The sequence below is a fragment of the Anolis carolinensis genome, chromosome X (assembly GCF_035594765.1).
Source record: "Anolis carolinensis isolate JA03-04 chromosome X, rAnoCar3.1.pri, whole genome shotgun sequence".
NCBI lineage: Eukaryota > Metazoa > Chordata > Lepidosauria > Squamata > Dactyloidae > Anolis > Anolis carolinensis.
Window position 1 is genome coordinate 3988319 of NC_085847.1, and position 21346 is coordinate 4009664.

Sequence of the window (21346 nt, forward strand, 5' to 3'; positions counted from 1 at the left end):
CATCCAACCTCTGCTTAAAAGCCTCCAAAGAAGGAGCCTCCACCACTGCCGAACAGTCCTCACAGTCAGGAAGTTCTTCCTGATGTTCAGGTGGAATCTCCTTCCTTTCCTGTAGTTTGAAGCCATTGTTCCGCATCCTAGTCTCCAGGGCAGCAGAAAACAAGCCTTCTCCCCCCGCCCTATGACTTCCCTTCACGTATTTGTACATGGCTCTCATGTCTCCTCTCAGCCTTCTCTTCTGCAGGTTAAACATGCCCAGCTCTTTAAGCCGCTCCTCATAGGGCTTGTTCTCCAGACCCTTGATCACTTTAGTCGCCCTCCTCTGGACGCTTTCCAGATCATCTGCTTTTATCTGCTTTGATAATCTGGATTATATGGCAGTGCGGGTCCCCTTCCGTGTGCCCCTATATCCCACAGTAAATAACGAACAACATGCAGAAAACAGGAGAAGTCCAGGCAGGAATCAATCAGGGCCAGCTAACACCTCCCAACAAATAATTTTGCCAACTGCAAAAGGCCACCCTACTGGGATCTGCGCACATCATCCGAAAATACATCACACAGTCCTAGACACTTGGGAAGTGTTCGACTTGTGATTTTGTGATACAAATTCCAGCATGTCTATCTTGTTTGCTGTGTCATACAATAATAATAATAATAATAATAATAATAATAATAATAATAATAATAATAATTTAAAAACCTTTATTTATACCCTGCTCCATCTCCCGAAGGACTCGGGGCAGCTTACACTGGGACAAGCCCAAAACAGTATTCCCCCAGGCAGGAAGCAGCCAGGCTTTGATGCTGCAAGGCCATTCAATGCTAATCAAGGTGACCAATGGCAACATTCACACTTGCCTCAAGCAGACAAGAGTTCAAGTTCAAGTTCACTTTATTACGGTAAATGACCAGCTCATAAGAAAGGGGACAAAGTTCCGCACAAACACATCAGACAAGAGTTCTTTCTCCCACCCTGGACATCATTCCACAGATATGTATGTATGTATGTATATGTATATAAACCCCACTTGCCTAGTTTCCAACAGACCTCACAACCTCTAAGGATGCCTGCCACAGATGTGGGCAAAACATCAGGAGAGAATGCTGCTGGAACATCGCCATACAGCCCCAAAAACTCACAGCAACCCTTGATTCCGGCCATGAAAGCCTTTGACAACACACAGGTCACCTTTCTTTCCCCATGACACCACAGAAGGCCACTTCACCTAGCAAGTCTTTGTGGTACAAACAGACAGATGGACAGACATAGACTTTGACACACACATATACATCGTACCCATGATTCTTATATAAGGAAAAAAGTGCATCTTAGAATCAAAGAAATACAGTAAATCTCTTTGAACTGTATTCAATCCACCATTACCTCCAATTCCCCATGGAGAGATAGAAATGTAATGAGAAAGTGGAAATCCCATTCTGAGGTTGATGCTGCCAAGGTAAAATGACACCTAGATCATCTCACTGTGGGAACCTGAACATAGGGCAGTGTGCCATATCGATAGTTTAACAGGAAAGCTAGCAAAGAGAGAATTTTCAAAAACTAGACTTCTTAATGCAAAGAGACAACCAGGGTGACAAATACCAAATGTATTTTACTAGCAGGTCCTTTGCAGCAGAAATACAATACCACTCACTTTCACATTGCTCATTCTTAGCTAACCAGAGACAGGATTGCAGTCGGGTCCAATAAACTGAATTATCTGATTTTATTAGCTGGTTGTTTTGAATGTCTGTGTTTTTAAGACAGTTTTTTTTCCCCAGCAGTGTGTTAGAAAAGAAAGATAAATAGCATCCTGGTGACGTGATTTTGCATTTTCCTTGAGGACATAACTATGAAAGTTGTCACGATGCCCTTGAAAATGGCTAGGAATTACTCCCAAATGTTCTTGCGTCCACTTATTTTTATACTTGATTAACTGAGGAAAAAAGAAGATTGCTGCAACATTGAGGTCTCTGTGCTGCTCAGAAATGGAGCACACAACTTGCCATTGGTTCAAAGACTACAGTCATGCCTTTGCCAAAAAAAAAGAAGCAATTATTATGCTATAATGTAGTCAATTTCATGTTGTTAAGCCACTCTTCTAAATGGAGGAGAAACAACTAAACAGGTAGGTAGATTATCATGCCCTTCTACACTCTTTTCTAGGTTATGTTGCTTCATGACCAATTTACATCCATTTATTCAATTCAATTTCATGTACAATAGTTTTGTTTGATTTGTCCTATACACATGCATGTACATGTGTAGATCTTATAGTGACTGTGCTAAAAAGGCATTTCAAAGATGGAACCCAGCCGGAGCCTGCCAAGATGCCACTGACCCATAGGCTTTGGAAGAGGAGTGGGATGCAAAAGTCAGGGACCAAACACATTCTTGCAACCAGTAATTTATATAGCATATTTCACTGCATAATCGTCAGACTTTCTATTCCATTTTTAGCACAAAAAAAAGGTCTCGCTAAATCCTCTTATAGTTCCGAGGCAACAGGGATGTTGGGAGGGGAGAGGCTGACTACCCACAAAAGGCATGACAACAAGCCTTCTGACTGTTGCTTCTCCTCCTCCTCCCTTCCCCTGAGGGGAGCCATTCAATGTGGCGCCTTGGTGTCTTCGTTTTTAGGCCTGTTCCTGGGCTTATTTGGGGTGTTGATTCAGAACATTGCATTGGATAGACCACATCAGATCTAGATTATTAAATATGGTTTTCTGTGGGCAAGCAGATGGCGACTACTGGATGGCATATGTTCTGTATCAGAAACTAGAGCTGATCTGGTCTATCCAACACAATTTTCTGAATCAGCACTCCAAATAACCAAACCAAATCTAAAGTTGACCAAAATCTGATTTGTAACCCTTTTGGTACTAATGTTGGAGAGTAGTCGCTGGTCAAAAAAGGCTGAAAACCACTGAACTAAAACCCACCCTCTCCTCTGTGTTAGAAACAACATTATTTCATTTATTATTCATTTAAAGTATATGTAGACCACCCTGGCTTGTGAATACAAGGAGCATCACCAAAGTAAGTCACAAAGAATAAAAATGTGCCAGAAAACAACCCATTCAGGACAAAACAACTGACATAAAGGAAAACAATGGAACTAGGCGACCCACATAATTCAACTTAGAATGCCTAAGCAAATAAAAGAAATAAACCTCTCTCTGTAAACATTGTAAAGTCAGCACTAGCATTACTCTGCAGGGAAGGTATTTTGCAGCTGGGGCATCATTATATAGTGTACGCTCTCCCTTGTTGTCACATAGCACATTTTCCCTAAAGTGCAAATTTCAAGACAGGGGCAGGTGGGGTGCTCTTTGCAGAAAGTAATAAAAGAGTGGCACAGGTAGGCATACAAGGCATGGCAGACATGGTCTGATACTATTTCTGCAGTTTGTTCCAGCAATTGCTTGGAATTCTTGTGCCATATGCAAGCAAAGAAAAAAATGCCAAATATTCCACAGAAGGAAAGAAACACTAGTGTACAAGGCAACACCCGAACAGGCAGAAACAGCCACCAGACATGGCTTCCTACCATATGGCATCTGATATAAACAACTACCCAGATGAAGTTTCCACAATAAAACTGAAAATGAATAAAAACAATAATAGGCCATCATAATAGACTGCTATGCAAGAAACACTTTCCATGAACTCAGGTGACAGATGGCATCATTTTAATATTAATATATTGATAGACAAGGAAAACTAGTCTAACGCCTTTATGAATTCATTTCCATCTCATCCATTCCATTACAAGCTCTTCAGTATGATAACCAATTTTTCTGCTAAGGTCAAGTCCTATAACACATTTCTCCCTTTGACTTGGACCTACCTGCGGATCATCCATCCAAGATCTCTTTGTGCTGAAGTTTCTGTTGATATACCAATCGTCTTGACCAAGTCTTGAAGAACAGCACTGGGTGCTTCTGGGCAAGCAGTTTACATCTTACCACAGCCATCCTCAAGTCCACTTACCTGGAACTGAGTTAGTTGTTTCTTCTCTCTAGACAGAACATGGCTAATAGATTTAACCTCCTGATTCCATTTTCATGTACAAATACACCTTCAGGCAATCATTTCACATCTTCCACTTGTTTTCCACAACTTGGAAAACCACTTCCCCATGCCTAGTATCCAATCCTCTAATTTTTCTTGCCTTCGGGACCACCATTTCTTCAGCTATCTATCTGGACAGAACACAAATGTAAGATCCAACACTTGACTAATTCTATGAAAGCTAAATAGCTCATTCAACCAGTCAGGGCAGGCAGAGGACACACTACATTCATCTATGTCCAGAACTTCTATATGACATCTTCTGATTTTACATGGCATGCTCACTGAATAAGCTAGTATTTGCAAGCTTCTGAACTCTGGGGAACATAGACTAATTTTTAAAAATCCAAACTTCTACCCAATAAGTCTATAAAATCAAACTTCCATGTAGGTGGAGAGTGTATGATTGTATCTCATGAGCTGGGAAAAGTTAAGTAAGGCTTCCAACAGTGTAGGACAGCACTTCTCAATCATTTTGTATTCCAGATATTTTGAACTTCAACACCAAGAGTGACCATTGAGGCTTCTGAGTGATGATGTTGAAATATTTAGAGCATTGCTTCTTAAACTCTGGGTCCTGACCCCAAATAGGGTCCCCTTAGCTCAATGTTAAGGTCCCAAAATTTTGGCAACAGTAAATTTTGGCAATAGTAAATTTTGGCAACCACAATTTAAGAGAGATACTGACTTTAAGCATGCCCAGAGGAGGGTGACTAAAATGATCAAAGTTCTGGAGACCATTAATAATAAGGATGCTCTGAGGAGCATCTATCTTAAAGAGCTTGGTATGTTTAGCAGCAGAAAAGAAGGTTGAGAGGAGACATGGTCACCATGTTTAAATATCCAAATGCTTATTGCCCCTAACCTCCTCCAGCCCTAGACAAACAAAATTTGAGTTGTAGTCCAAAACAGTAACTATTTCCATGCCCTGATTCCCCTTCTTGTGTAGGTAAGGACTGAAGATGGCAAGGTGATAATGAGGGAAAACACCATGGTTGCTTCACTGAGATCTTTGAAGGAAGGGTGATATATTAAGGATGGGCAACTCTTTCCCAGTGCTCATTGACATCTGTAACTTTACACACATACACACATGCACACACTTAGGGGGGTGATGGGCAATGCAGAGTCACAAGTACAGGGAGCAGGCGGTTTACCTGCAGGACCAGCTGCTGCCAGGCAGTCGCCAGGGGCTGGCCGCTGCCAATGTTGCACATGCTCACACGGTCCGAGGGCTGATTGGCGCGTTCGAGTTGCAGGGAGACATTGCGCCGCTCTTCTTCAAGGGCCCGGGTGAGCCGCTCAAAACGAGCCTCTTGCTCTTTAACGGATGCCAAAATGCTGGCAGCGGACCTGATATCATAGTCATCCATGACTGGGCTCAAACTGTCTTGCCTGTTAACTGATATGGACAAATGACAAGGGTTTTAGGTAAAGGGTGGGGAGGACAGAGGTCAAAGGTCAGGAGTTGAAAAAAAAGTTAATTACTCCACTACATCAGACTTGTGCCAAAAGCCCACCCCCCCATGTATAGAAAACATATCATTTCTACAATTTTCTACCAACAGCATTGCACCATTTTCCCTTCCAAATATGCATGCCAACTAGAACAGAATTTAGATTTAACTCGTCGACTAATTTTTTTTGTTTAAACTTCTATCTGATAAGAGATGTTCACACTTTTCAGGAAAGTAATTTCACTATGCAAACAATAATGTACTTTTAAGAAGACATTAGTCATCTGTTTTGTTCTCCCCCACCCCATCCTGATGTGACATCAATTATTTCTATACTTTCTATACTTTTTAATTCACATATGGGGTCTTTGGCTTTTCATAGCACAGGTGAGATCAAAATCAACTCTTTGAAATCGGCCAAAGCTGTTTCTTTCAGGAGGTAGAATGAGGCAACCGCCTCAGGCAGCATATTTGGGCGGTCGTGAAAAAACCAAAGATTGATATTGGTGTGCTCTGTTTTTTGCTTTGTCCTTGCTGCCAGAGACAGAGGCTGCTCATGGAATTTGTTACCTTTTGAGCCAAAATAACTTGGCTTCCTTTGAGCAAGCTGTGTTTTGACTTCGCTGACTAGGTGGCATTGCCAGATCTGGGGCTAGCCCTGCACTGATACCAGATCTGGATGACAAGAAGGAGCTCAGGATGGATCAAGGTTTGCAGTGACATAGCAGAAGTATGTGGGGACATAGCCAGGAGGCAATGCAGTTCTAACAACTATGCTTGTCTATGTCCCCAAGTGACAACCATTTCAAGTTTTGTATTCCACATGTGGGAATACATATGAGTAAGAAACCTTGGGTCAGACATATTCAGTTGAGTAAGGATTTGAATGAGAAGGGTTAGATCACTGCTTCTTAAACTGTAGGTCCCAATGAGAGAATTTTCACTCATGAAAAATTTGACATCAGGAAAAGGTTTCTGAATGCCACCTAGTGGCTGTTTTAGGCATTGACATGAATCTGTTGTGCAGCATTTACAGGACTCTGCTGAAAATGCTTAAGTTGTACTTTATAAAAAGGAAAACCAGTCTGTTTAGAAAGCTTAGTAAATGCTGATTTATTATAAATAAATGTTCGGGTTTTATACCTATTTTATGTACATTAAACTTTCTCAGGCATAAAGGAATCATGAGTGGAAAAGGTTTAAGAAGGCCTGCTGTAAGAGATACATAAGTGTCTTCCCAGACAGCAGAGCCTCAATCTATCATCAACTTTGGTTCCACCACTTCTTTGTTTCTTAGTGGAAAGGCTTACGAATCCCTGGGTTAGATTATAACGCTATCATCTTAAAATATTGGAGTGATGGAGGTTGTAATCCAACACACCTGGAAGGTACTAGGCTGGGTAAGATACCTGGGTGGATGCCCCTCAAAAATCACTGCCACTGTCTGCTCCTCAAAATATTTGCCATCATGACAAATGTAGCACCAGGCTGACTAGTCCTAACGTGAAGGTAATTAACACCGAAATTGCAAACATGACACACTGTGTGATAACAAAGTGCTGTCAAGGGGATAAATACACAACTGACAGACTGTCAAAAAGTGGAAACATGTGGAGCATAGTTTCCCATTTTCTATGGTTCCATTCTTATGCAAGCAAAGCCACAACCCTCCCTGTTATCAAGGCTCATTTCTGAGAATCATATCTTCTGACCATTACTACTGTAAATCGTGGTTCTAGCCTTTATGATTGCAAAAATTTATTCAAATTCTTGTAACATCTGCTGAAAATCTCAGAAACCAAAGGGTGGATGGAATAAAGACTGGGCTTTAATATCTATGTTTGGCTCCTTATCCATTGCCACTAGCATCACAGCTGAAACATAATAGGCAAAATAGAGGTATCTGTGAATATTTCAGAGATTTGTGTATTGCATTTTATCCCATATTTCCCTTAAAAATAGCACCCAAAAGCAGTGTTAATATTAGTATTAAAATTTTTAAAATCGTTATAAAGTTTTCTGATTTTGGGATTTTTCCAATAGCCTATCAGGATGATAGAAAGCAAATTCTGGATGCGGTGATCTTGATAGGTTTCTTAACACAAAAAGAGAAATTGCTAGTGCTCAGTGGCAAGTTAACCTCACCCTAGGCAGGCGCCATTCCAGCATGCCCTCTTGCATCTCATCAGCAGATCATTTGCATATATAAACTAATCCAGAAGAGGTGCCACCCATCGCAAAAGGCAGTTCATGCAGCAGCTTGCTAGTAAGTACAAATAAATAGAAGATACTATGGTCAACACCAGTGAAAAGATTTGGGGGGGGGATCACAAAAGCGGCTGAAGGGTGAAAGGAAAGGGCCTGAGGCTGTTAGGAATTATGGAAGTTGAAGTCCAAAACACATGGAGGGCCAAAGTTTGCACATGCCTGCTCTAGGGGTATTGCAATTCTGAAAAGACACCTGCTCCCCCCCTTCTTTTTCATGGCATTAGCTTTTTACAAAGCTGAGTGAGTCTCTCAGAAATTTGGGCATTAACATCACATTTCCCAACCATGTATCCAGGGCTTGTTGCATCCCTGGGATAAAGCCTGCTTTGCATTCACAAACTCAAACTGCGGTGTTTGATCATGTTGTAGACAGCCCTGGTCAAAGCCCAGCACTGCTCTATCTAACATCTATGCCACAATGGCAATCTGCATGCTGCTGTGCATCTGTGGGTATTGTTTTGTTCCATAACTTTTCAGGAAAGAGGCCTCACCTGCCTCCAAGGCGACTGAGTTGTGCTGCCTTGTTTTCTAGAGCCTTTTATGCCACTGGCATCAGAGTCAACAGAGACTTACTTGCCGGGGCCTTTAACCCACAGCTTCTTTGGTGCATCATAGCAAAAGTGACTTTCTGCCCTCAGAAGCTCAAATGCTAAGCTCTTAAGGCACAACCCAAGATATTTTTCCCACTAAAAAGAGAGAATTATGTCCTTTCTTCCATCAGTCCTTATGAAAATCTCCTGTCTTCCTCCCCTCCCATTGCTTTCTAAGACAATGGGTGCATTTCCAGCCCACCTTTGCCCCTCTTTTTCAACATCTTACAATAAGACCCTTGAAAGTGCTTCATAGTATTTTTAAAGCCAGCATAGCTCTGTAGCCATGAGGCATAGAGAGAGCTCGGTTATGGCTGGCTATCCAAGAGGAATCCTGGATCTTTCTGCTCCATAGCCATTGAAAAGACTGAAGTTGCCTCGTCCTCCTCCTCTGCTTCTATTCCCAGCCATTTTCCAGGGCCAATGGGAAACGAAACCCCCTGGCTCCACTACCTGTGTTCACTTGAGTGAATTAAACCTATTGTGGCAGCTTCCAGTTTCTGAAGGTTAGGAACAAAGAGGAGGCGGTAGGTAGAGTGGGAATTGCCACCTCCACCACCAAGCCTCTCAAGCACTCCTGAAGGATTCAGAAACCACTGCCGAGACCCGCATGAAGCAGCACTTCTAGTTCTTTTTATATCAAGGCACCCATTCAAGAGGTACTCCAAGGATTCCCATTTTCAAGCAGTAAAGCAAAAGCACCATCCCTTTCATTTCTCTCTGTACATTTGATAGTGCCCAAGCCTTAAGTGGAAACTCAAAAGGAGCAATTAACGCAGGATATCTAAGCAAAAAAGGATGCCCAATGAAAGGAGCTAAGGGATTCCATTCCAGGATGGCTGCACTTATTTCTAATTAGCAAAAATGACCAATTTCACTAAGAGGTGCAGGCTGTGTGTGGGAGGAGAGCTTGTATGCTACAAAGTGTGGGAGGGTGGGAAGAGGATGTCTCTACATACGGTCCATCCTGTGAATCACAACACATTAATTGTGTGTTGCCTGTAATGTGTGTGTGCGCGAATGTAGTGAGAGACCTCTGAGTCTATACAAAACAAGTATCATATCATATATTTTTTAAAAATATAGATGAAAGGTTTTCATGACACACGTTGCGTCTCTCTACATGTTGTGATTACAGTTGATGTATGTGCTTGCATCTCTTATAAGGGGTGTCTAAAAAGGGTGCCATCTATACCCTGAATTCACCCCAAAAATGCCACTGATGTGTTGACAGGTTCTTTGAGTGACTGTTTTGGAAATGCCTGTTTTCCCATTCACCAGAAAGGGACCACCAATTCCAAGGGCTGGAAGGAAAGGCAGGAGGTCGTCCAGCTTCTCTAAACATCAGAGAGCCTTCTCTCTGGTGGAAATTGACATGGAGCATACGAAGGATGGAAAGTCACACTCAGAGCCACAGGATACAGGCTCCGAAGTCCTGGTAGGGCCAAACTCTCCCCATGGCATTAGCCCCAACAGCTGCAAGGCCTTTTCTAATGGAAGAGGCTGCCCCGGTAAGGATGCTACGAAACTCTCGCACCAAGCTGCAGTGGTATTTAGATCTTGGTCTGTGGGTGTTTTGTTACTGCAGCAACATTTAGAGCTGCTTATATAAACCTGCAGAAGATGCCTCTCTTTTGAGGTCTTCCAGTGTGACTCTTCCAGAGTAACATCTGTCAGAATTTGTTAATTTCTATAGAGTTTAATATTATCCAAGGTTTCCAGTTTCCACACTAAGTTCAGGAATGTATCCCCCTGCAGACATGGGGGTCATACTTCTACAGAGCATTTAAATGAACTGAAATATAACCTTTATATATTTGACTGATGTTTTTCTATGTATTTTAATCCACATTTCTTTTAAATATGTAAACCACATTGAGTTTCAGTACTGAGGGAAAGGCTTCTGACAGGTGCTAGCTTCAGGGAACATACTACGCCTATCCTGAAGCAGCTCCATTGGTTGCCTATCCAGTATAGAAATATCCTAAATAAATGAATAAATAAAGGCAGGCTATACGGGGACAATTATGCATATTTTCACAGTACAATTGGCTCCCTGTATCCACACATTCTGCATCCATGGATTCCACCACTTATGGCTTGAAAATGTGCAAAATCCCCAGAGCAAAATTTAATTTGGCCATTTTATATCAGGGCTGCCATTTTGCAATATCATTGTATATAATGTGACCCCATCATCCACTGATTTTAGGAAACATAGAGATGGGTCTTGGGACCAAACTCCAGCAGATTCCAAGGGCCCATTGGATGATGCATTATAAAATGTTGAATTTAAAATGTCAGAAGCTTTAGTAAAACTAGGACCTGAGGTTTTACTCCATCTTTCACCACTTAATGCATCCTTCTGGGTCAATAAAGAGGGCCAGAAACCTATTTTGAAAAGCAGAGAATGCACTCCCACAAATCCAAACTTTGTCTTAAAATATGAATTGCATGCTGTACTCAAAAGCAAGAAAACATGGAACCAAAACAGTCTGCAGTGTCTCTAGTTGGGGATGCAGTGCTCCTATATGGACTTGAAGAGGAAGGACTAAAGTGGCATCCTCTCTGAAGCAAACCTGGGGAGTAGGTCAGATGAAACTGCTGCTACATTTTCCTCAGAAGATGGCACAATCCTCAAACAGCATTCAAAGGCATGCGGTTCCCTCATGCAGTTTTGGAAAGCGTGCATTGAAAACCAAGCAATACACACCTAAGATTTAGGAAGATCTCTATGTTAACGATGCTGGGGCATCACACATTAAAACCTAGAGGAAATAAGGGCCGTAAACAGCCTCCAGCTGAATCAGCTGCAACGAAAGAAGGGGAGAAAAAGAGAAAAGAAGTTAGTTCTTCAGGTGTTAGTAATGGGAAACATCCTATCTGCTCCACAAAAGCATTCACTTTAAACAAAGAAGACTAGAAGCACACTCAGGAAATCCAAATACAAAACATTTTATCCATCAAATTCTGCTCTCCTGCATCAAAATGTGATTATTATTGTTGTTAGCATTTACATTTTGCCTTTGTCATCTTGAAGAGAGAGAAAAAGAAGGATCCAAGGAGCCTTCCATACACATGAAATGTTTTCCTTTCCTCTTACATACTGATCACAATCCAAAGCTCTCCTTCCAGGAAAATTTTGATTTCCAAGGAACCTCTTAAGAGCATTCAGACAGAGTCCCAAATGATTTAGAAATGGACTCGTTCTTTCCAAAGCCCTCCCCTGTTCCCTTTTAACCCCATCCATTTCCCTTACCTAACAAGTACCAACTCTGTTTCAGGAAAAAAGGACACTGCCTTACACAGGGTCAGATTGATTTCAGAGCAACATCTGAAAGTGTTGCTCCTCCACTGCCATTTGTAGACATGGAAATGGAGGAGCAACACTATACCAGCTGAAATGTTACCTGGCAGGATGTTTCCTACCCAAGTAAAATGGAGCGGGTTAAAGAAATAATGCCACTGTGCTGTATTTTACTTTGAGCAAAAGATGAAACATTTGTAATACAACTGAAAAGAAAAATTGTAAAAAAAAAAAAAAAGATGTCCTCGGAGACAGCAGTTTCTATAGAGGGCCGGGCAGGCAAGCACAGTGTGCTTGTGTCCAAAGAAACCAAAATTGTTGGGCTGATGAGAGAGCATTTTCTGCACTAACAAAAAAAAATCTGCCAGACAAAGAGTGCAGCAAAAAAAAAAAAAAAGAGAGCACAGAGGAAGTTCCCTCAGTAGAGGTGGGGGGGGGGGGGGACAATTCCTAACCAGACACCCCCTTCGGAAGCAACTGGAGTTATTTAAAGCTTCAGTAGTGTGGGAAGGTCAATGCAAGTTATGCCTCAACAGAAAAAGGAAAAAGTAAAGAATAACATTTCCATTCAAGATGAGAATTGCTGATTTCAGAAATTAGGCAGCCTCCTTAGAGCTCTCGGTGATTGAGTCAGCTGGAATGTAATATTCCCCATGCTAAGAAAGTTGGGTATCCCATTGTGTTTTTAGATTAATGATTTCCTTAATAAGCCTCACTTAACAGGGATGAAAGAGAAGCGCGAGCATTCAAGGAAATGTTGACTCTCTTCTATAAACCAGGGCTTCAGAGGCATGCAAAAGCTTCCACCAAGCCACTTGTATTTCCAGCTTGCAATGTCTATGGGGGAAGGAGACAAGAACAGTCCTGCTTTCAGCACTCTTAGTTTCAAGTCAATTTACAGCATACACACCCGGGATTTTCTGGACAAAGGAAGCAAATTGAGTTTTTATTGGCTTCCTTCTTCCATATAAAACAAAGGAGGGCAAAATCACACATACGCTCAGGCTAACCGAGATGTCATCAGCAACTATGATCTTTCTTTTCTCTAGGCCCAGGGGTGGCAAACCTTTGGATCTAACCCTGAGCCCCTGATACCCCTCTTCATGGCCACATGGTCTTCTCCAGGACACAATTGTTTCATGGCTTTGCAGCTTTCATTTGCTCCTGCCACCAATCCGCAAAGACGGAATAGCTTCTCCTAAGACTTTGCTACTTGTGGTATAAACTGTTAGCTGAAAATTACTGACATTTTTGTTTTATTCATTTGCCTTTGGCCCCATTTGTCATTGGAATGTAACACACACACCTCCAAGGACTGCTCTGAAATTGAATTCAGCCTTCTCCACCAAAGAAGTTCCAGGAGTATCAATAAAAGTTCACCTTTCAGTCTCCTGAGTGGACACAGTAGTGCCCTTGGGCTTGACACTGGCAGATTCAGGGCTAAGCATACCCTTAAATCTGTGCTTCAGCATATATCAGCAGCATGCATTTTGTAGCCACCACATTTTCAAGTCAGCTGCATTATAATGTAGATGGAGTCACTATCAGTGTCAGCTCCATGCTCTTCCTTATTGCAATAACTTGAGAATGCCTCTGCGACCACAGCAGCATTTCATGGCAGCTGTGGCATGGTATATGTTCAAGAGAGGGCTATTAATTTCAGGGACACACAAAATGTAGAATTTTGAACATATTTACTAGGAGCATCTTCATTCAAGATTTACACATCTCTGGGGATTGTGCAGGGATGGACAGTAGCATTGCAATTTATGCCTCCTAATTAATCATGGTTTTGAAAAGCAGGGATACTCTGCCTAGTATCTTTTCCCACCTCTGCTGCCTTTGTTACTGTCTTCTGGATAAACCCTGCAGAATGTGCTGTCCATCTTGAACATCAGCATCTGTCATCTCCAATACTCCCGTCTCTGACAAATGTCAACATTCAGGGATAATTCAATCAACATTAAAAATGCATTTTGCTAAACTGGATTTCATCCCCCGGCTTGCCACTCACCATCTCCAATAAACTTCTTGCTATCCTTTATAAACAATGTATAACCATCAATGTTACTTCTGAAATCACTGTAATTTACAGCATGCTGCCATTCAAAGACAAGGAAGTACAGTGGGCTCTAGGTATCCACTTGTGTTTAGTTACAGGATACCTCTCCCCTGCACCAAAATCTGTGGGTGTTCAAGTCCCATTATATGCAATGGTGAAGTAAATTGCTCTTATACAAAATAATGGACAATTCAACCACATGCTAGAGAGATTCTGAGGATCTGTGAAACAGCAGGAGGCTACAGCAATGTTTGCCTATACATAAATGGTGTCCTCGGCACAGGACAAAGTTTGCTTCTTGGATATTTTTTCCAAATATTTTCAGATATGGTTGGTTGAATTTACTGATGCAGAATCCATGGATACAGCAAGCCGCAATTAGTAGTTTCGGGGATTACCCACATACCAAACCGTTTGTTTATCTCCATCAAAGTCCCCTTGGAATAAATACAAATCAAGCCAAGCTCCCTGTTAGTTCTCTCTCCGCTGGCTCAGTGCTGACAATGTGCCAATATCCGTCCCTTTGTAGTCTCTAGACCAGCTCTCTCGCAGTCAGGGTGATGGTGCTCTCGTCTAATCCAAATGTAATTATTATTATTTTTAACTTTGAAACGAGACTCAAGACAATGCATCAAGCACTCTGTTAAGGATGAAATGCATTCTACATCTGCTGAAAAGCTTTTGTGCTCTAATTTTGTAATTCTCATTTTTCAAAAAATGTAATCAAGCTTATTCAGTGGGGTTTGTTCAGCATTATTATTATTGCCATTCAATGTCCCGTTCTTTCCTTGTAAATTGCACCCTTTCCTTCTTTGTTGCATGAGCTCATTTCCCCCCTTTCTCTCCCTCTCTTATTTTCCTTAATGAACTGAAATGAATTTGGAAATGGATAATAATATTTATGCCATTGTGTTGAAAAGAGGACTGATAAGTTAATCTCAGAGTATTATTTTCAGGGTCAATAAAATCGTGCCTTTATTAGCAGATCAAGCGTCTATCAAAATTAAGGTTGCAAGCTTGTGAGTTACACAGTACTCTCCTTTACTCTGGATGTGTTACCAAAAAAAGTGGGGGGGGGGGGGGAAGCAAGGCCAAGACAGATCAAGTCTCGACTGTAATTAAGCCCAAAATCAAACCAGAAGAGAGAGTGCACACAGCTGAATATCTGTGTGGGCTCCATAACAGATGTGTCAAACAACGTATTCTAAAGATGAGGAATTAATTGAGGCTATAAATAGTACTGCGCAGACACTAAGAACACAAAGCGATGTAATCTGAAATGCCTGAGTCTAGCTGTGTACTTAATCATTTAGGTGCATATGAATTTAAGCAGAAGACTTGGCACCAAAAGGTAGGGAAGGACAAGACATTCCCATTAACCAACTTTGTGGGGAAAATAGCTTATACAATTTATGGTCTCTGAGAATGTGAGCAAAACTGAGTGTACATGTTGGGGAAGAAACTGTAACTGGTATTTAAAAATACCATCTTTCATCCATTCTAAGACACCATATATTGTAAGATGCACACTAATTTCAGTACCACCTACAGAAAAAAAGCTTTATTTATATATCATATTTATTCGAGTCTAATGCCAGACGCATCTGATCTCTTTTTTCAATAGAGTTAGAAGCTGGGTAGATGCATGTGAATGGAGCGTATCTGTATTTCAGGAAGGCCTTCCTTCGACAAGGTCCCACATGACTTTCTGGCAAACAAACTAGTCCAATGTGGGTTAGACAAAACTATGGTTAGCTGGATCTGTAATTGTTTAAGTGAACAAACCCAACGGGTGATTCTCTCTAGTGCACAGGACATACACAAAGCTCATGTTTAGACTTGGGTCCCACCTCCCAAGTTATCTCATTGTGTATTATTTATTTATTTATTTATTTATTTATTTATTTACAGCATTTATATTCCGCCCTTCTTTCTCACCCCGAAGGGGACTCAGGGTGGATCACATTACACATATAGGCAAACATTCAATGCCTTTTAACATAGAACAAAGACAAGACAAACATAGGCTCCGAGCGGGCCTTGTACTCATGACCTCCTGGTCAGAGTGATTCATTGCAGCTGCTTGCAGCTGGTTTGCTCTCCCGCCTGCGCCACAGCCCATGTACATATATGCTAATAAAGTATTCCAAAATCCAAAGACAATCTAAAATCCAGAACATTTTGGAAAAGGTCTACTTAACCTGTATGAAAATATGTATGCATTTCCAATGGGAAGTTCCCATGCTCACCTACACAAAGTCTCGTTGCCTGATAAGGAAGAGGGATGAGAAAGGAATACAGGTGGGATCCAGAGGAACAAAATAGAGATGGAGAGATTTTCACGTCCGTACTCATGGGATGAGTTATATTACAAGTAGATTAGCCCTGTCAGATCATTTGAATTCAGGCTGCCGGGAGGCTTCCTCCTGCCTGTGCTTTGGGGAAAAGCCATGCTGAATGTAGCTAATTACATCGAGAGTTTGGAGAGGAGAAAATATCCTGCTGACAATTCTTTTTTAAAAACCCACACATGCTCACAAACGGTTGTGTGGTTTCGTTTCTGCAATTGCAACAAATGTTTGTACTACTGGAGGCAACGTTCCCTCCATGTGGATTAATGATTTCTTCTTCTTCTCCTCCTCCTTCTTTTTGTGGATGGGGGTTAATGTAAAAAAAATGCATCACGTCTAAACGGATCTGCCTGAATATGCCCAATTCACACCGTTAATATTTGTCTTGGATTGTTTCCTTTGTTTCCTGTTCCTTGCCCTGTGAGCAAATTCTTGCTCCTAGGAGGAAATAATGAAGTGTCCCGCAGCGACTAAAGCAAACGTATCGCTTGCAGTTTCTCACAGCAGAGGGGGAAATGCTCCCCTTGGGTTGCATACAGATCACGTTTTAGGTACCTCCCCAGATCTCCATAACTGAGAAGAGTCCTCTCCCCAAACCCAATTTGTGCTCTATGGGCTCTGGGCAATTCCCAGTTTTGCTCGACTAGACCTGAACAACATGTCAGTAGGTAGGGGCCACAACTAAAATAGGCTAGACTTCTTTGGGCCACTTCTCCCTGCCCACAATCAGAAGTGGACTTCCATCCATTTCCAAATTATTTTGGTTTTAGTTTGTGGTGAGGGACAAGTGTGTCCTATCATTCTTCCAGGGGGTGAATGGAAATCCCCCTCTTTCATAACCAGTGTTTTCCATGTCATATAGGGTTTAAATGGCTTAAAGGAGCAGGTTCTGTCTGATCTTGGAAGCTAAGCAGGATCAGCCTCTCTGAGTACTTGGATGGGAGACCTCCAATGATGCAGGAATGCATTGGCAAAAACACTTCTGAGCACCCCTTGTCTAAGAAAATCCTCGGAAATTCATGGAGTCACTATGAGTCAATTGAGAACTTGAAGACACATGCACACACAGACATTTTCATGTTGCTTTTCTGCTTCTTTTCCATAGCAAGTCAAAGTGTCACAGAGCACTAATGAAAACTATCTGTGAGAAGAAAGTGTGCTAAATTTCACGAGATGTCGTGAATAATCGGTTTCTTCATGTGCAGGCATTCAAAGGCATGAAAAACGGATACATGCTAATGACAGTCTCACAGAGCCCCGTCACTCTGTCTGACGTATTCTGGCATGGAAATCTCTTGGTGACAGCCCCAAACAGAACTGCCTTTGTTGCATCCCACTTCCGAGTGTCGCCGCCTGACTAAAGAATTGGAGCTGGTGTTGCAAACTCTGCCAATTAACTTCTTGACTCTGGGGCGGTGAGGTACCAACTGGTTTTAGAAAGGCTTGCAACATGCATTTCGAAAAGACGGAGCAACAGTTCTGCACGCCGTCTCATGTCAATCCGAGCTCAGAGAGTGCAATTGTCACGCCTCCTCCAAACCGCCAGGCCAATGGAGACAAGCAGCCACGAGGAAGCTATTCCAAGCAATGAAAATGCCCCGCACCTGCTGCAGAGCGAACTACAGCAGGTGCTTGAGAGAAAGAAACACAAATATCTTTGCAGCCTACGCACTGAAGCCTGTTACGTGGGAGACATTTGTTTAACCAGAAACAGGTTTTATAGGAGTTGCACACACAAAGCAGGTTTTGTGCAGACGCATCATTCGTATTTCTGTGCACCTGCAGCTTAGAGGTCTGCCCGACTCAGGAGGCATTTTGGCAGCCCAACACACCTATTCTCCATCAGCTCTTGCTGACTGATGAATCAGAACAGATCCCTCCTGGACTGGGTTGGTTAACACAACTAGCAAAGAGAATGTCAGCCAGTAAGCCATAACACTCTGCTCCTTGCAAATCTTATATACCAGCTGCAGTTCCTAATCCATCTTCAAAAAGCAGCTCCAGCTCAAGCTCACTGCCCCCTAAACATTTTTGCTTCTCAAATGCAGCCATCGAAAAACACAAGTTCCAAACAGAATGGAAAGAAACAAGGAAGGAGGGAAAACTGCAGAATTCCTTGAACTTGGGAAGCAGGCACCACCTTGTGTTTCTCCTCTCACTCCCTTTGCCCTTTCCCAAACTATGAAAGAGAGAAAGCAAACACAGTAAGGATTTCCTTTGTCATATCACAATCTGTCTTTATGAGACGCAAAGCCCCTTTTCCACCCATGGCCCTCCTCAAGGGCTTGAAAGAGAATGGATGGAAGAGCTACCAGGAACCTGGAATATAAATAGCCATCAGAATCCAGTTTACTTCCCCAACTATATCAGAGGCAATGCATAATTCATATAGAGAAAGTACCTATAAGCTAAAACAAAACGTCCAGCTTGATCGCAGCTCAGAGAGTTCTAGGGACAATATTGTAGTTCTAGCATTCCTATATTGGGCAGCAGGACCACTTTATGACCACCAAGGTCCCATAGGACTTTATTGTATTGTATTCCTCAGATGTCATTGAGAATGCTGCTTGACTACTTTCTCCCTTCTCCAGCTCTGATTTGGGGGGGGGGGGGGGAGGATGCTGTTATTTTGCCTCCAGGGACACATGATTCCTTTCAGAGCAACAGACTTCCTTATATTATAAAGAGGTCAATAGAATAAAATGGCTACCAAGCAAGCGTGTTTTGATAAACTTGTTTTCCATTTTCTAAAACCTCCGTCAATAAAGTAACACCTCAAATACTTCTTCAGCCTCGAAAAAATAAATGTAGCCTATTTAACCTGTCTCTCCTGTTTTTTTAAACCTCATTGACAACTATATGAATACAACACACAGTGTAACAAACAATTTAAAAAATCAATGAGACATGAACAAGTGTGGCCTATATTTCCCCCCATGTGTATACAGATAAGTAGTAGTTTGGCCAAATTATATTTTATTGATCTCTCCAGCATTTCAGTGTGTCTGTTGCTCTGAAAGGAGTTATGCACCCTTGGAAGCAAAATCTGAGATCCTCCTTTATTGACAGAAATGTTATGAAATGGAAAACAAGGCTGGATCTACATTAACATATAACACAGTTTGGAACTGCATTATATGGTCAGTGTAGACTCATATAATGCAGTTTATATGGAAGTGCAGAACGAGCCCGACTTCCAAGAAAATTCTCTCACTTAATAGCTCATCTTGCATTACTGTTTTGACATTACTGTATTTTTAGACAACAGCAATGTGCCAAACCTTCAGTAATGAACTCTGGATTGCATAGTCATTTTGGGTCTTCCAGTACTTAGCTATTTCCATTCTAGCAGCCCCTGAAAAATATACTCAACTCTTTGCATATTGACTTCATCTGAGACTCTTTAGCAATTGATAATAAAGACAACAAGCATTGCTCTCCTTTCAGGTGGGCTTTAATGAGCCCCAATGCTCTGTTCCAAAAATGGTTTGAGAGAATTTGGCAAGTAGCTTTATTTGAAATGCACGAATCTGGCACACAATGCAAAAAACACCTGCTTTCACAACAGAAAAGACAGTGGAGGAAGCTTGGTTTAAAACGAACAACGCACACAGCTACAAAATACACAACTGCTTGCTCTACTGATGCTTTTTTCTAAGGCCTTCTAAGGCTTGGATTATGATGTCCTGCCTGGCAGAAGGGGGTTGGGCTGGATATCCCTTGGGGTCTCTTCCAAATCTAGGATGCTATAATTTTATACATCTTTTTCTATCTTAAACTGTTAATATTCGGTATAAAACTCCTTTTTTAAAAAAGAAAAAGCTTTGCATAAACAGCAACAATGAGCACATAACAAGGATCAAAGCACTTCGTCTGAAATAAACTTGATTTCCAGCCTACATTACAGAATTGTACAAAAAAGCAAGAAACTGTCATCACAATAAAGGATCAGGAAAAAAATAAGTAGCATTGTTTTGTATGACTCTTTTAAAAGGCCAAACTTCTCTACTTAAGTTTGCAGTATCCTGGGAAATCCTTCCATGATGAGACTGGAATCAGCAATAAAATCGAGCCTCTATGAAATAAAGAAAGCAAAGAGGGAGAAGATGGCTAGCTGGAGAATGAAAACAGCATGAATGGAACAGCATTCCAAAGAAGGGGATAAGCTGAATCAATTCAAAATAAACTTTTGTGAAGACTTGACGGCCTTGGCAAAAGATTGGAGATGCTCGCTGGGAGCAACAGGAAGATCTTAGGTATTGGAACATGGTGCAAAATTTGATTTGGACTCTACAAGAACCAAGGAAAACTATTTTAGGAAATCAGGAAGAAATGCATGGAAGCTGCTGAGGCAAGGCTAAATCTGCCTGCAGAGACAAAAACAGGTGCATGACACAGAGTGAGACCTGAGAAGAAAAGCGATTATATTTGGTACACCTAAAAGCTCCAGTTCCTTCACAGAATATGCCAGGTAGCTGCACCAAAAAAACAAATTTTGACAGCCATGTTGGAACCCTGCTCAAATGAGTCCACTGGGCAAAGGGATGTGGCAATTCACGTCGACATTTGTAATTGTTTCAACTCTAATTTAATTTAGTTTGCTTTTAAGCTGGGATGATGGGTTTTCAGCAAAGGTTGCCACCATGAAGAGCAGGGTTTTTTCTTTCAATATGATTGGAATGAAGAAGAAGCTGATGTGGTGGCATCCATTGCATTCCCACAGAGCTATGAAGCTGCCTTAGATAGAGGAAGCTCATGAGTCCACACAGTTCGGGACTGTCGCTCCTGACAGCATCTGTCAAGGGCGCTTTGAATGCGATTTTCCTGCTTCTTGGCAGAATGGGGTTGGACTGAATGGCCCACGAGGTCTCTTCCAATTCTTTGATTTTATTAAAATATCTAACAAGAAACACCCAAAAGTACCAGCCCACAAACGTAAACAAAAGATGATTAAGAAAGGTGGAGGTCTTGAATTATATGGAGAAATGAACACACAGTTCAAAGAATTGTTTAAAACACTAATATTGGAAGAAAGAAAGTGCTTTTTCCTTCTAGGACTCCTCTCAGTTAATCTTCATCCAACAGTCTTTTCCAGAAAATACATTTTTGAACAATTCCAGTAAATTTTCTGGAGCTAAAATTCAACTCTGGTTTTAGTACCTAATGCAGTAGTTCTCAACCTGTGGGTCCCCAAGTGTTTTAGCCTACAACTCCCAGAAATCCCAGCCAGTTT

General features: G+C 41.6%; 1 protein-coding gene across 13 annotated transcripts in view; it reads right to left on the reverse strand.

The window, feature by feature from the left end:
• arvcf (ARVCF delta catenin family member) overlaps positions 1–21346 on the reverse strand; it is a 315018-nt gene that overhangs the window by 184453 nt on the left and 109219 nt on the right. For 10 of the 13 annotated variants that reach the window (XM_062958522.1, XM_062958523.1, XM_062958527.1 and 7 more), the window contains 2 exons: positions 11107–11203; positions 5236–5480 (listed from right to left, as the gene is read on the reverse strand). The exons of 2 other annotated variants lie outside the window; for them this stretch is intronic. In XM_062958522.1, the coding sequence (XP_062814592.1) occupies positions 5236–5451 (216 nt within the window). In that variant the 5' untranslated portion in view covers positions 5452–5480; positions 11107–11203. The remainder of the gene's footprint in view (positions 1–5235; positions 5481–11106; positions 11204–21346) is intronic. One more of the 13 variants, XM_062958518.1, reaches the window with a different exon arrangement.